Source organism: Hyaena hyaena, unplaced genomic scaffold (genome assembly GCF_003009895.1).
Source record: "Hyaena hyaena isolate Hyena2069 unplaced genomic scaffold, ASM300989v1 scaffold_336, whole genome shotgun sequence".
NCBI lineage: Eukaryota > Metazoa > Chordata > Mammalia > Carnivora > Hyaenidae > Hyaena > Hyaena hyaena.
This window is the reverse complement of record NW_024080969.1, coordinates 766,375-780,272: the sequence shown is the minus strand read 5'-3', so window position 1 is coordinate 780,272 and position 13,898 is coordinate 766,375. Positions and strand designations below refer to the sequence as shown.

Sequence of the window (13,898 nt, the reverse complement as noted above, 5' to 3'; positions counted from 1 at the left end):
GCCAGAAACAGGGGTAGAGGTCCTTCTCTATTTGGTTCGCTGACAGAGCTCAAGCTTCTAGAACAGTGCCTAGTACACAGTAAGCGCTCAACACATATTAGTTGAACAAATAAATTTCTGAGCTAGTCAAAATTCTTTTTTTTTAATTTTTTTTTAATGTTTTATTTATTTCTGAGAGAGAGAGACAGCATGAGCAGGGAAGGGTCAGAGAGAGAAGGAGACATAGAATCTGAAACAGGCTCCAGGCTCTGAGCTGGCAGTCAGCACAGAGCCTGATGTGGGGCTCGAACCTATGAGCTGTGAGATCACGACCTGAGCCAAAGTCGGACGCTCAACCAACTGAGCCACCCAGGCGCCCCAAGATTCTTAAAATAACTATCTATTTCTTCTGCGATCAAAAAAAAATATATGTATTTTTTAATATTTTATTTATTTTTGAGAGAGAGAGATAGAGACAGCATGAGCAGAGGAGGGTCTCAGAGAGATGGAGACGCAGAATCTGAAGCAGGCTCCAGGCTCTGAGCTAGTTGTCAGCACAGAGCCCGACATAGGGCTTGAACCCACAAACCGTGAGATCGTGACCTGAGCTGAAGTCGGACACTTAACCGACTGAGCCAGCCAGGCACCACAAAATTTTTTTTTTTTTTTTTTTTTTTTTTTTTTTTACAGAACGGACCATGCCACCACTCACAGATCACTAAGAAGTGAGATGTAAGAGAGAAGCCAAATCCAAGCACTGGGAATTCCAGTGCTTTCAGCCCTTGATTGTTCCCCTTTCTGAGGTCACTAGCAAGCCTAAAAATGGCCAAAAGGCAAGCATACAGAGAGGGCAGGAACAAATCACAGAAATAGGATTTTTTGAAAGAAGCTTCACACCCATTAGAAACCTGAGAGCAGAATTAAAGCTCAAAGAATAGAAGAATAGCAGATTCTGTGACCAAAAGGCCATGTTCTCCAACTCCATCCCTTCCCTGAAGGACAATGCAATGCCCCACCCTTCCAGCCAGACAGCTGCCAAATGGCAGCGGCTGCTGGAGGCCAGGACAGAGACCTTCTGGGGGAAGCGACAGCTGGGAGCAGATGTCAGGCTGCTGTGGGGAACTGCTGTGTTCCCTAGCTGCTTGCTGTGCAAAATGAGCAACCGGGGCTGGGGGTGCGGAGGGGGAGGCGCGGGTATCTGGGGGGTATCTGGGCAGGACTTATAGGCCTGGCGACACTGGGCCTCCCAGAGCAGCATTCTGCCACTGGCCACACTGCAGGGACCCCACTCAGCTCTACCAGGGGCCTCAGCAAGCACTGCTTTTCCAGAGGCAGAAACAGTCTCTGAGTCGCTCGGGCTCACCGCTCTCTTCCTCGCTCAGGGGGAGGCACCGCCATAACCCAAGCTGCACAAGCCGGACTCTGCGGGCATTGGTAACTGTTCCCCTATTTTCTCTTCTACACATCTCCCATCAATTTCAGTCCAGCACCCCTGCCACTCCCCAGTGCCAGGCCACCATCACCTCTCCTCTGGGTAGCAGTTAAACCTTCTGGCTAGTATGTCCATGCCCCAAGTCTCAGCCTCTCTGATCAGTGATTCACCCTGCTGCGAGAGTGAACTCTTTGTTTTTTTAAACCAGTTTTGTAAAGTGGAAGTATAATATACATACAAAAATGTGACTCATAGGTATACAATTAGAGGAATAACTACAAAGCAAGCACACTTTTGTAATCTCCACCTGGGGCATGAAATAGATTAACAGCCCCAGAAGGATCTATGGCCCCCTCCCAGGTACTGCACTCTCCTCCTGCCTGAAGGTAGCCAAAGAGCAATCCTTGTAAATGGCAAAGTGGATCATGTCCATGCCCACCACTGCCGCCTTCCCACGGAATGCAGAGCAAAGCCCTGACCAAAGCCTGGGGCACAGTCTGGTCCCTCCTGATTCTCTGGCCTCATCTCACTCCTCAGGCCCCAAGGCCATGACCTTGGTGCTCCTTCCTTCTGCTATGCTCTCCACCATCATAAAACCTCCTATCAGTAGGACCTTGGACCATGAAAACTCTCCTGTCTCAACTCTCAGAGTCTGCTAACTCCTGCTCATCCCTCCGCTCTCACTTCAAATGTTATCTCCTCAGGGAAACTTTCCTAGATTTCTCAGAGTAGATCAAGTCCTGCTATAATTCTTTCTGGGCAGCCTGAACCTCTCCATTATAGCATCGATCACCATTGTAACTACACATATCTGAGTCTCTTCCCCAGCAGAATATGGGCCCTGGGAGGCAGGGATCTGCTTTGCCCGCCAGTGCCTGGTATAGAGTAGAAGCTCCTAAATATTTGCAGGGCATAGAAGAGGTTACAAAGCGTCACCACCACCTCTCCAGGGGGCTCCGACCACCTAACTAGGAATGGTGGAGCTGAGATCTGGACTGTGAATGTCCCCAAGATAGGCTGATGTCCCATTCAGCCTGGGGAACCCCAGGGCCTAAGCCAGGGCCTGGCACACAGGGTAGTGAGGGGTTTGGAGTCAGACCCGGGTTCAGATGCTACCTCTTCCACTTACAAATTCATATGTTGCAGCCCTAAGCCCCAGGACCTCAGAATGTGACTGTATTTGGAGACAGGGACTTTAAAGAGGCAACTAAGTTAACATGAAGCCATTACTATGGGCCTTAATCCAGTCTGACTGGTGTCCCTGTGAGAAGAGCAAGTTTGGACAGAGACATTGGGGCACAAAGGAAGGATCAACAGAAGGCACGGGAGAAGGGGGTCATCTGCAGACCAAAACCAACCAACCCTACGGGCCCCTGATCTTGGGTTTCTAGCCTCCAGAACTGTGGGGAAATAACTTTCTGCTGCTTAAGGCCCCAGTCAGGGGGGCAGGGGGACTTGGTTAGGGTCTCTCCAGCTGACGAACGCACTCGCCACCTCCCCTCCTCATTTCTGACCTCTCCCTCCTCTCCCTCCTTCCCTCTCCTCTTGCTGCCCATCTTTCCCCTGCCTTTCTGCGTGGATATTTTCCATCCCACCCTTGACTCAGATGGGGAAAAATGGGAGACAGGCAGCTTCACATCAGCAGAGACCCAAACCTGATGCTCTCAGCTCTGTGGAACTACGATCCTGCCCTGTGTCCCAGGGAACCAGCGCCGGTGCCAAACCCCCAGGGTCAGCCAGGGTCCCAGCGGAGCCCAAGGAGAGCAGTCCCAGGAGGGAAATAAACAGGTCCTCTGCCCCGCTTGAAGGGTCACACCAGAACACACGGGACAGCTCTGGAAGGTACCATGCCCGGCCACTGCCGGGGAAAGATTTGTGTCTATGCCGTGGGAACTTCTGCAAGACAGGCACAGACAGGCCAGGTGAACAGGCTGCTGGCTGGATGACTCACACCTTCCAGGGGCCCCTGCCCTTGACCTGCCCTCGAATTAGCATCCCTCAGTAAGACTTCCCAACTAGTGGAGAGTTCAATTTGGTGGAATAAATACTGTGATGAGAGAGGTACAGGGGCACCAAAATACTGTGATGAGAGAGGTCTGGGGCTTGGGGGTCAGAGAGGGCTTCTGGTGGGGGGTGGACAGTGGCACCTAGGAGGAGGTCTGAAGATGAACGGGGCTGGCCGTGCAGAAGGAGCAAAGAGTGTGCCAGTCAGAAGACAAAGCATCTGCAAAGACAAAGAGAAGAGAGCACAGGGAACTGAAAGAAGTTCATTGTGGGCACTGGGTGGGGAGGGGCTTGTCAGGAAACAGGCCAACCAGGAAGAAGATCCTCTGTAGTTTAGGGGCTGCCTGGGGAGTAAATAAACTTCCCCAAGCTCACCGCTCTCACCCTCTGTGTGCCCCCTGCATTCACCAGAACGCAGGGGAGGCGGTCTCTCGTGACTCAGAGAGCTGCATCTTCACAGCCTCTGTCATTCCCTGCTGCCAGTGAAAACACTGGCCTTGAAAACAGGGTTGCCAAGATTCTCCTTACCTGGGAGAGGATGCAATTTGGCGCAGGGGGCACTGGCCGGCTCGGAGGAGGCCTCCTGGATGACTCCTTCCTCTCCACTGGGGACCCAGCCCCTGGGGAGTTCCTAGCAGCCCTGCTGAGGTGCACTGGCAATGGTGCAGGTGGGGATCCACCACGAAGATAGTCTGGAGGGGGCCGAGGAGGAGGCTGGGAGGGCTTTCGTAGGGTTTCAGGGGTGTTGGTCACCTGTATGCGTAAGACAAGAAATGCCTGAGAAACAGGAACCCTCAATATACTGAAAAAAAACTCAAGGAAGGGTGTCCCTGTGTGTCTGGCTGAGAAGGCCAGAGGCCAAAGGGAGGCATGCTGACCTGCCAAATCCCGGGGTTCCAGAGGTCAGGTATAATCTTTAAAGTCATTAGGGGATGTCAGAACCAACTGAATTTCTCTCAAGCCAAGTTCGGCTTTTATTACCAATCCCATAGGCCCACAGAGGCCCTTAGGAAAATCCAGCAGGGTACTGAGGTCTAAAGGAAAAGCAGCAAAATTCAATGGTACAAAGCCCTTACCTTTCGCTTGCCCTGGGGCGTCTGCAACTTAAACGTTGGATTGGCATGGCCAGTTCCACTGTTCTGAGACACCCTGAAGGGACAGCTAGTAACAAGGGATGGGGGAGAAGGAAAAGGCGAAATGTTCATCAAGGGTCAGTGCCTGAGTTCCCTCTGGCCCAGAACCACCCAGCAAGCAGCTCAATCTCCCCCAAGTCTTCTCTGGAGAAGTGAACACTCCTTACATATGGAGACACTGTGTGGCCAGTGGAGAGCTCTCATGCAAAGAGTTGCCCCTTAGAAAACAAGAGTTTTCCTCAGCACCTTCTCTTTACCCTTTTAAGAACTTTCTCCCTCAAGGAGACACAAGGATGTCACCAGCCATCAACCAATTCCTTTCAGGCATATATCCAGAAAGACTTGGGATTTTAAATACTTCCAGAACAAGTATAATTTAATAGAAAACTCAAAAACTACACCTCCCCAGGCAAAGAAATGAATCACTGGGGGAAAAAAGTCTTTGTCTTGAGTTGATATCCCCATGACTGACTTAGACTAGTCAGTCGTCTCTGTTGCCTCAGTTTTCTGCCCTTTAAAATGCAAAACAAATCAATTACAAAAAGGATGGCAAATAGATTTCATTTTATATTCTAACTTGAATTGGTTAGGGGCAGTCTGATGAAAAGGATTCTGAAGTGACAACCAGTAGAGCATATTTAGAGTAAGATCAACTAGTAATGTTTGGCACGTTGGTGAAGCAAGGCAGAAGGGAAGATGGCGGCATGTACTGCTCATTTGCCTTCTCTGAATTAGACCCACTACCACCAGTTTTGTTGTTGCTGTTTTTTTTAAACTGGGTTCTGCCTACAGAAAGCTTTATGATTCATAAGTGGACCCAAGTCCTTCATGGCATCCCATCATACCTGAACTGTTGCCTCAACTTGGAAGGGAGGGCTAAGGGCTTGAGTTGGCCCAGTTTGTTGTTCTGTTTACAGCAGTGGTACATCACCATAAGGAATGCCAGCACAAATATGGCCGTGAACACTCCGGCTATCACAGGACCAACACCTTCCAGAAAGAGAACCCAAGTGAGAAATTTAGAAGCTGTTTGGGTTGCAGCAGTGGAGTTCAAATACAGTATTCCTCATTCTTCTTCAGATATTTGATTTGCACTTAATTTGTATTATTTATTTTAACTTAAGAAGTATAATAAACACACATACATTATGTACCCCTGGGAAACCACTAATATTAGCTTAAACAGCCAGGTCAACTTCCTTTGTGCAGACCTTACAGTGAAGCTTTTCCAGACACTTCTGTTTAATTTAAGAGTTCCTTTTGAGGCCAGGAGTTCAAGCCCTATTATTATTTACCACTAGCTTTTAGCCTGAATCATGGTTTTTCTGGACACAAAGTAACCAGCCTCAAATGCTGAGAGGCTGAGACTGATCTAAGACTAAAAGTCCCACAGATGACCCACAATTTCATATTTGGTTTCATCAAAGCTACCTCAAATGTCACAAATTACAAATTTAAATGAACAATATATACATATATATATATTGCCTACTGGTGTATATATATATACTAGTGACATACTACTTTTGTCTGTTTTCTAACCAGAGTTTCTTCTCTAAAAGATTTTGTTCAAATAAAAATACTTCGCTATTAAAAAAAAAAAAAGCTTGGAAGCCATAGGGCTAAAATCTCCGTGATTTACACTAAAAACTGCAGTACATTTTTCTAGTTTCTCCATATGAAGCTTGTTCATCCAGGGAATCTGAACCATTATAATGTGCCCCAGGTTCATGATTATTTTTATGTGGCTGAGAAGGACTGGTTGCCACCCACTGTCCAAAACTAGACAAGATCATTCAATAACCTATGATCTGTCTTAGTCTCTCTCTCAACCAAGCAGTGTCGCCCTTCTCAGTAGAAATGATAGAAAAAGAGCAACTGATATGGGCCCCACACCAGGCTGCCAGCCCCAGCCACTCTCCCACTTGGCCCTTCTTTTGTGTTCCCTCATCTACAAAATCAGGATAACGGAGTTGACTCATTCTTTCTCTACAACAGGCCACCTACCCCAGCTCACAAAAGTAGGCAGAGGCCCTGCGCAGGCCAGGCACTTACTCTCAGGGGGCATAGGCCCACTGTCAATGCTGCCCCCCTGGCCAGGGGTGTTGCAGAAGGGTGGGGCCCAGCCCGGGAAGCAGTGGCAGTTCTGGTTGTTGTTGCAGACCTGAAGCAATGGAAGGGCACAGGTGTCAGCAACCTGGAGAGCTCCCCCCACTCCCCCCCCACCCCCCCACCCCCACCGCCCCGGCCTGCCCCCTTCCCCATGGACATCAGTGCCAGGGAGCCCCTGAATCTCCCGGGCACACGTACCCCATGGCCATTGCACTTCTTCCCACAGCCTTCTGTTTCAAAGAACGAGGTGTTCCTGCACTGTCCCTCGAAGCAAATCTGTAGCAAGGAGGAAACCAGACTGTCAGTGCTACAGAAGGGACCCTGGTTAGCAGTCAGGAGATGGGGGTTTTACACTTGGGACATATGGGACTCAAAAATGCAACTCACTTCAGGTTATTTATTACACTGAAAAATTGAAAATGACCTAAAAGGCCAAGGACGGGATGATAGTTAGCTAAATTCTGCTATTTTTCTTGTGATGAGGGAGAAATAACAAATATTATATAATTAAGACATTATATTTCACTTAATAAATACATGTTATTACATTCTATATTAATATGTTGGTTATATGTTAATTACTTAAGTATCTATTAATATGCACTAATTTTAATATTGTCCTTAAAAATAATGATGGTGACAGCAGTCTACTCTGCCAGGTGCTATACCAAATGCTCCACATGTTTTTTATAATTTCCTTCTCAGTTAACTCTGAGATAGGTGCCTTTGTCTTCCCCAGACTTCTGGACAAGAGTCTAGTTCATGTTTTAAATCATGTAATAATTCATGATGAGGACAAAAGTGATAACAGCAAGCCCTTCTAAGTGGCTTACAGGTATTATCTCATTTAATCTTTACACAATTCTCTGGGGTGGGTCATGCTATTACTAACATGTTTTATAATGGAAGCCACTGAGGCTCAGAGAGGCTGGGAAGCTGGGATTTGAGCCCAGGCACCTTCCCTCCAGAGCTCACATTTCTTAGTCACTCCCTTCTCTCTTGAGTGAGGCTGGGACTCACATGGTTGTAGCCACACTTGGTTCCGGTCATCACCAGGCCTGGGTCCAGCATGTCTCCCTCCTCCTCAGGACCACGGTACACATGGGTGCCCCGGCATCGGATCGGCCTCCCATTCAAAATGATGGTGGTGTCGATGGACACTGCATTGGACTCCAGGGGCCGGGCCTCAGAACTCTGACACTGGATCTTCCCACACTTGGCATCTCTGAGCCCAAGAGAGAGGGGGAGGGAAGGGGGTAGACTCAGAGGAGGGGAAGAGCTGGGGGACAGAAGAGCTTCAATCTCTCTTGCTTGGGAGAACAGGTGCGGGTAGGGGAGGGGCCAAGGAGCAATGAGTGTGCCCTAGGGACCCAGCAGGAGAGATCTCATGTGAACTTAGACTAAGGATAGATAATAAGATCCTTGTCCCCAAGCAGATGTGTGCCAGGGAGCTGGCCTTGGGAAGTCCTCTTTACTGCAAGGACAACTGCCTTACCTGAGCAACCTGCCCCTTATGCTCCACCCACCCCCTTGCACCCAGGTGCTACAGCCAGAAGCCTGGTGTCATCCTCAACTCCCCATTTTCCCTCACCCCCACATTCAAGTATTTCCCACACCCTGTCAATCCTCTCTCATATATATTTACCCCAAATCACCCCTCCATCCTTTTTTTTTTTTTACCTAGACACCAGGAAACTGATCTCCCTGCTTTCAGCCTTGTTCCCACTGGTGTCTAATTTCCAAACTCTTCTCAAGCTAAAGTCCAAATTACCCTAGTCATGCATTCAAGGCTTTTTGTGATCTGGTCCCATGCTCAACTGTCCAGGTTTGTTTCTCAGTAGCTCCCTCTCCACTGTATCTCAACATACTTCAACTATAACAAACTGTTATCAGCTGCTTCTCCCACCAGTATTTCTCTAGTCATCTATTTACTCTCCTGTGTACCAGCACCAATTCTTATCTTGTTCAACTGGAGAACTTCTCCAGACCCCAGGTTAAGCACAGTTTCCCTTGGGGCACCACCTTGACCTACTAAGACCAGATTGGGTGGCTCTCTCCACATTTCCAGTATTATACAGTATCATTTATTAAAAGTTCCATGTACTCAGCATAACATCTGGCACACAGAAAACCCTCAACAGATAGTGGATGGATGGATGGATGGATAGATGAATGGATGAACAGATGGAGGAATGGGTGGATGGTTGGTTGAAAGGAATGAATGAATGAGTGAATGAATGAATGAATGAATGAGGGAATGAAGTGAATGAATGACAGGCTATGCAAATTAGGGTATAATTAGCATTCCACAGAAATGACTCAGGAGAGATGATTCCCTGCCCAGCTGTAAGAAGGACGCAAAAGGAAGTCTGGTCAGCTTTCTAGGAAGCACTGTCATCCATACCCTCCCTTTGACTTCCTCAGGCTGAATAGTACATCATCCAAGAACAGACTTGAAGGAGTTGTCTGATTCAGGCAATTTGCTTAAAGACCCAAGTGGCTGAGGTGGGCAGGGGTGAGGACAGAACAGAAACTGCTCTTTAACCCCTCATCTTATGGGGTCAGCCGTACGGTCATCACCTCGTGTTGCACTTCTTGTGTTCCCCATTCATGTCCTTCCCACAGTTTCCAAAGGTGTCCCCTGCCACATTCACCTTCTCGAAGCAGAGATCAGGAGCAGGCCGGGCTCCTGGGTGGGCAAGAAGCATTTATCAGCACACTAGCCAACTTTTGGAGAAGTCAGAAGCTCCTAAAGGGCAAAGCTAGTCCTTGGTAAAATCACGAAGTTAAGAACATTTTTGGAGGGAGGGAATGTTGGGCTTTCTCTTCCTGTATCCCCAGCAGGTTATTTCACCCCCAACTTCTCATCAAGACCTACTCCTAGAAAAGGGTTTTATATCAGTTCTTTTTACCTTATTGAGATTTGACACCTGTGAAAGGTTTGTGTGCTAAACTTTCTGTCTAATGAAAAAGCCCTGTTCCATTTCAGATTTTAAAATAGGTGATATATGCACAGAATTTTAAAGAAATAAAGCACATCTTTATATTTCTAACTAACCATTCCAGTTCCTACTTTCCCACAACCTGGAGAAGCAATCACAATTAATAATATATTTTTTATCTTTTATCTCTCTTGTGTATCTTTCAGAGATAATCTATTAAAAAATGGCAGCAATGTCTTTTTCACTTAATCTATTGTGTGAGAGGAGTTTATTCAGTACATACAGAGTTGTTCCTTTCTTTTATTCAGCTGCATAGTATTCCACTACAGGGATGTACCAGACTTATTTGGTCCCTATAGGAGGATATATAGGTAGCTATTGCTATCACTTAATAATGTTGCAATGAATATTCTTATAAATCTATCTTGACATACATGTGCAAATAGAAGTATAGGATATACTCATAAGTAGTAGAATGGGTGGGTCCAGTTACATGGTATATAATAACTATTATATTAATTAAATTAATTAATTAAATTATTATATTAATTTTTCACTTTGCCAATCTGATATGTGAGAAATCTCATCTTGTAGTAGTTATAATCTGCTTGATATGAGTGAGGTTAAACATCTTTTCATAGTTAAGGGTCATTTGCATTTCCTTTTCTGTCTCCATGATCTGCACACTCTTCTGTTGGGTTATTCTTACCCATTTACCCACTATAAGAATTTGAAGCATCAAGGAACAAGAAGAATACTGTCCACGGTCTCTCTCTGAAAGTCTACCCTGAGTCAAGGGGGAATAAAAAGGGAGTATCTAGAGATGTGATTCTGAAGCCAAGGATCTAAGCTATCCTTAGGGCATGAAGGGGGTGGCTGGCTTGGAAGCGGAGGGGCAGGAGGAGGGACATTCTCTGTGGGAGAGTCCTTACCAGGTCCCCACAGCTGCTGGCACTGCTCCTGGTAGGTTAGGCACATGCCATTGTAGCAGTAGGCCTGGCCGCTCTCACAGGGAGTGCCATCCATCTGGTAGAAGTTGGTGGGACAATGGGGAGACTTGCCCGTGCAGAACTCTGGGAGGTCACACTGCCGTGCTTGCTCACGGCACAGGGTCCCAGCAGCCAGCAGCTGAACCGAGGAAGAAGAGGTAAAAAAAACCCAGTCAATTTCCCACATGCTCTCAACCCTACCAGCAAAGGATTTGCGAGCATCACTTTTGTGGAACACAGTTTCCAATTCCATTATTACAGAGACCGTTATTTTGCATGACCTCATTAGCTCAAATCATCATCAATCTTCTAATATGAATAATGACTTAAGAGTTTCCATGGTGTTTTCACCAATGCTAACTCATTTCCTCTTCTTTGTTTTAAGAAGTAGGTAAGAATAACACTTATGTGACAATTTACAGTTTACTAAGTGCTTTAGTAATAACAGCTACTTTCATGGAGCTCCCACGTAAGTGCCTGGTACAAACACCTCATTTACTTTTCCTGAGAGTCCTAGTTATCATGATATGATTATTCCTATCTTACAGATGATGAAATCTGAGGCATAAGAGGTTAAGCAACATGTCAAAAGTCTCATTGGCAGTAAGTGGCTGAAGAGCCAGGCCCACTAATATATACACACAACTGTGTGCACACATGCACACACACACACTAAACTCGTATTCACAACATCTCTGAATTTATAAAGCACTTTGGCAATAATATGTCCCCATCATGGAGCCAAGCACTGGGCAAAGTTACACATACTCATCCCGTGTGATCCTCATAGCATCCATGAGGCAGAGGCTGCTATTTGCCTCTTTCTGAAGATAAAATAAGCCAATCAATAGCGCACCTTGGGCAAATGGTAAAGACTAAGTTTCCCATTTGAATTTTCCAGCTTCCCTTCTACTGGGTGGTTAGTGTTTATTAACACTGTTCCCATTTTGCAGATAATGAACCTAGACTCAAGTGGTTAGTAGGCTGCCCCCACACTGCATTACGAGGGCTTGGACTGAAAGTCTGACTCCAAGCCTCATCGTTCTGCATACGCTTCTCCCCAGAGAATCCTTTCTGAGACGCAAACTGAGTGGACACTGTCCATACATACTCTTCAGGCCAACATCTGAGACTCAAAGGACCCCACCCAGCACAACCTCCATGGGGAGACTCTAGTTCTACCCTAGAGTGAAACCAAATGGTGAGTTTCCCCAGGCCTGCAAGGAAAGGTACATCTGAGAATAGTGCCTTCCCTACTCCCAGGCGACCCCAACGCAGTCCATGAGGCCTTCCCAGGGGAGAAGGCAGAGAATGGGCCCAGCTGAGCAGTGTGGTAAAAACATGGCACCTCAGCTGCAAGGGTGGGCCCTGGCTGTCTGTGGAGGAGGAAGATGCAGGACATATCTCTACCACCGAGGAGCAGGATAGAGATGGAGAGGACACACCTGGAGCCGTTCTGCCTAGATTCAAATCCTAGCTCCTTAATCAGCAGTGGGACCTGGGCCAGCTACTTTACCTCTTTCAGCTAGCACAGAGTACACGCGGATGATAACCTTCTCATGGGATTGTTAGAAGGAACGCATTCAAAAAGAGCACTTGAACAGTATCTAGCACATAATGAACACTTAGCAATGGTAAGTGGAAGCATTAAGTCCACAATTCCTATCCAAAACTTTGGGGCCAGATAGGCTTCAGACGTCAGATTTTTTAAAGCAGACATAACACACATGTACATACACATGTATGTATATACATGATTCCTTACATATGTGTATTATACTACCCCCAGCAAGGCCTAGGGTTATACTTTATAATCAAACACATTAATACTTCTGCAACAAAATATAAATATTCACTTTAAGTGTGTCCTTTTTCTTATTTATTTTGAGAGAGAGAGAGAGAGGCAGACAGAGAGGGAGATAGAGAATCCCAAGCAGGCTCCACGCTGTCAGTGCAGAGGCTTACTCAGGGCCCAATCTCACTAACCATGAGATCATGACTAGGGCTGAAATCAAGGGTCAGACCCTTAACCGAATGAGCCACCCAGGTACCCCTAGACACTTCTTTTTTGAAGAAAAAATCTTCTATCTTCCATGTGGCATAGCCCTCTGGGATGATTTGAATCCAGTGAGACACGGTACAGGAAATAGTAAACTTTGTCCAAGGGGCAGCCCAGCTCCATGTTTCTGAAACTTTGATGCCATCACTTCCCCACCATGGAGGGTGAATTCTGGCCATCAGCCCCAGCAGAGCACTGGGCTGTCAGGTCAGAACCCTAGGCAGGGGCATGGGAGAGGGGCTCTTACCTTACACCGGTGACAGCAGGCGCCATGGGCACACTCCGCACCTTCTCTCAGGGTGCAATTAGAGGCATTGCAGCAAGGGTTATTACATTCCTGTGGAGGCAAGGGGCAGTGGCCGTGAGCCTCTGGGGCAGCAGGGCAAGGAGACAGCAGTTGGGGTGGGGTGAGGCCTCTCACCCACCTCCCACATTTCCTCACCCCTGCCCCACATGCCTCTGGGGCCCAAGCTCCCTAGAAAGTCTTTACCAAAAATCTCACTTTATAGGTTTATCATGAAGGCAATGTATACTGTTCACAGAAGATACACAAATGCACAATCATCAATAACATCATAACACAGACACAACTACATTTTGAGTGTACATATTTACCCAGGCATTCTCCCTTTCACAAATATAGATATATACTTATTTTACAAAATCCTAGCATCCATACTGCTTTTTAACTTAATATGAGATGTACATTTCTTCTTGCAATCCTATACTCTTCAAAAACATGATTTTTAGCATAATCTTATACTACATAGGGATGCTGAGATTTGTTTTTCTCCTCCCCAGTAGAACATCCAGAGACCCTATCTTCTATGGCTGCCCTCCGTGCCCCCACACACTCCCAGGGCTTTTATCCTATTAAAAAAAATGGCCATCAAAAGCAAGGGCATGCTGGACAAACTTCTGAACACCGTTTATGTCAGTCCTGGGGCCAGCTTCCTCAGCCTTCTCTCACTATCGGCTGCTCTTCCTCAACCCCCACTGGCCCAGATCTTTCTGGAACAGAAGGTCTGTGGAGGTTCCGTGTTCTCCTCTCCACTCTTGCTTATGGGTCCTGATTTGCTGATGTACAGCATGAGATTTAAAAAGATGATGAGATACCCCAATGACTCTTTTAAGTGTTTTATCCTACTATATTCAGAGGCCTATTCCAAGCCATTTCTTGACAATGTGCCAGGCTCTGTATGCACAGGTCCATCATGGTCTTGTGAGGCAGGATTGCTCCCAATTCAC

The 13,898-nt window shown here is 46.8% G+C and overlaps 1 protein-coding gene across 1 annotated transcript in view; it reads right to left on the bottom strand.

Moving 5' to 3' along the window:
• The window catches only part of ADAM19 (ADAM metallopeptidase domain 19), an 84,156-nt gene that overhangs the window by 5,860 nt on the left and 64,398 nt on the right, over positions 1 to 13,898 (bottom strand). Inside the window, exons 13-21 of the mRNA XM_039249452.1 lie at positions 12,898 to 12,987; positions 10,535 to 10,730; positions 9,241 to 9,349; positions 7,681 to 7,885; positions 6,859 to 6,936; positions 6,604 to 6,712; positions 5,394 to 5,538; positions 4,492 to 4,576; positions 3,944 to 4,168 (exon numbers count right to left, since the gene is read on the bottom strand). Of these exons, the coding sequence (XP_039105383.1) occupies positions 3,944 to 4,168; positions 4,492 to 4,576; positions 5,394 to 5,538; positions 6,604 to 6,712; positions 6,859 to 6,936; positions 7,681 to 7,885; positions 9,241 to 9,349; positions 10,535 to 10,730; positions 12,898 to 12,987 (1,242 nt within the window). The remainder of the gene's footprint in view (positions 1 to 3,943; positions 4,169 to 4,491; positions 4,577 to 5,393; positions 5,539 to 6,603; positions 6,713 to 6,858; positions 6,937 to 7,680; positions 7,886 to 9,240; positions 9,350 to 10,534; positions 10,731 to 12,897; positions 12,988 to 13,898) is intronic.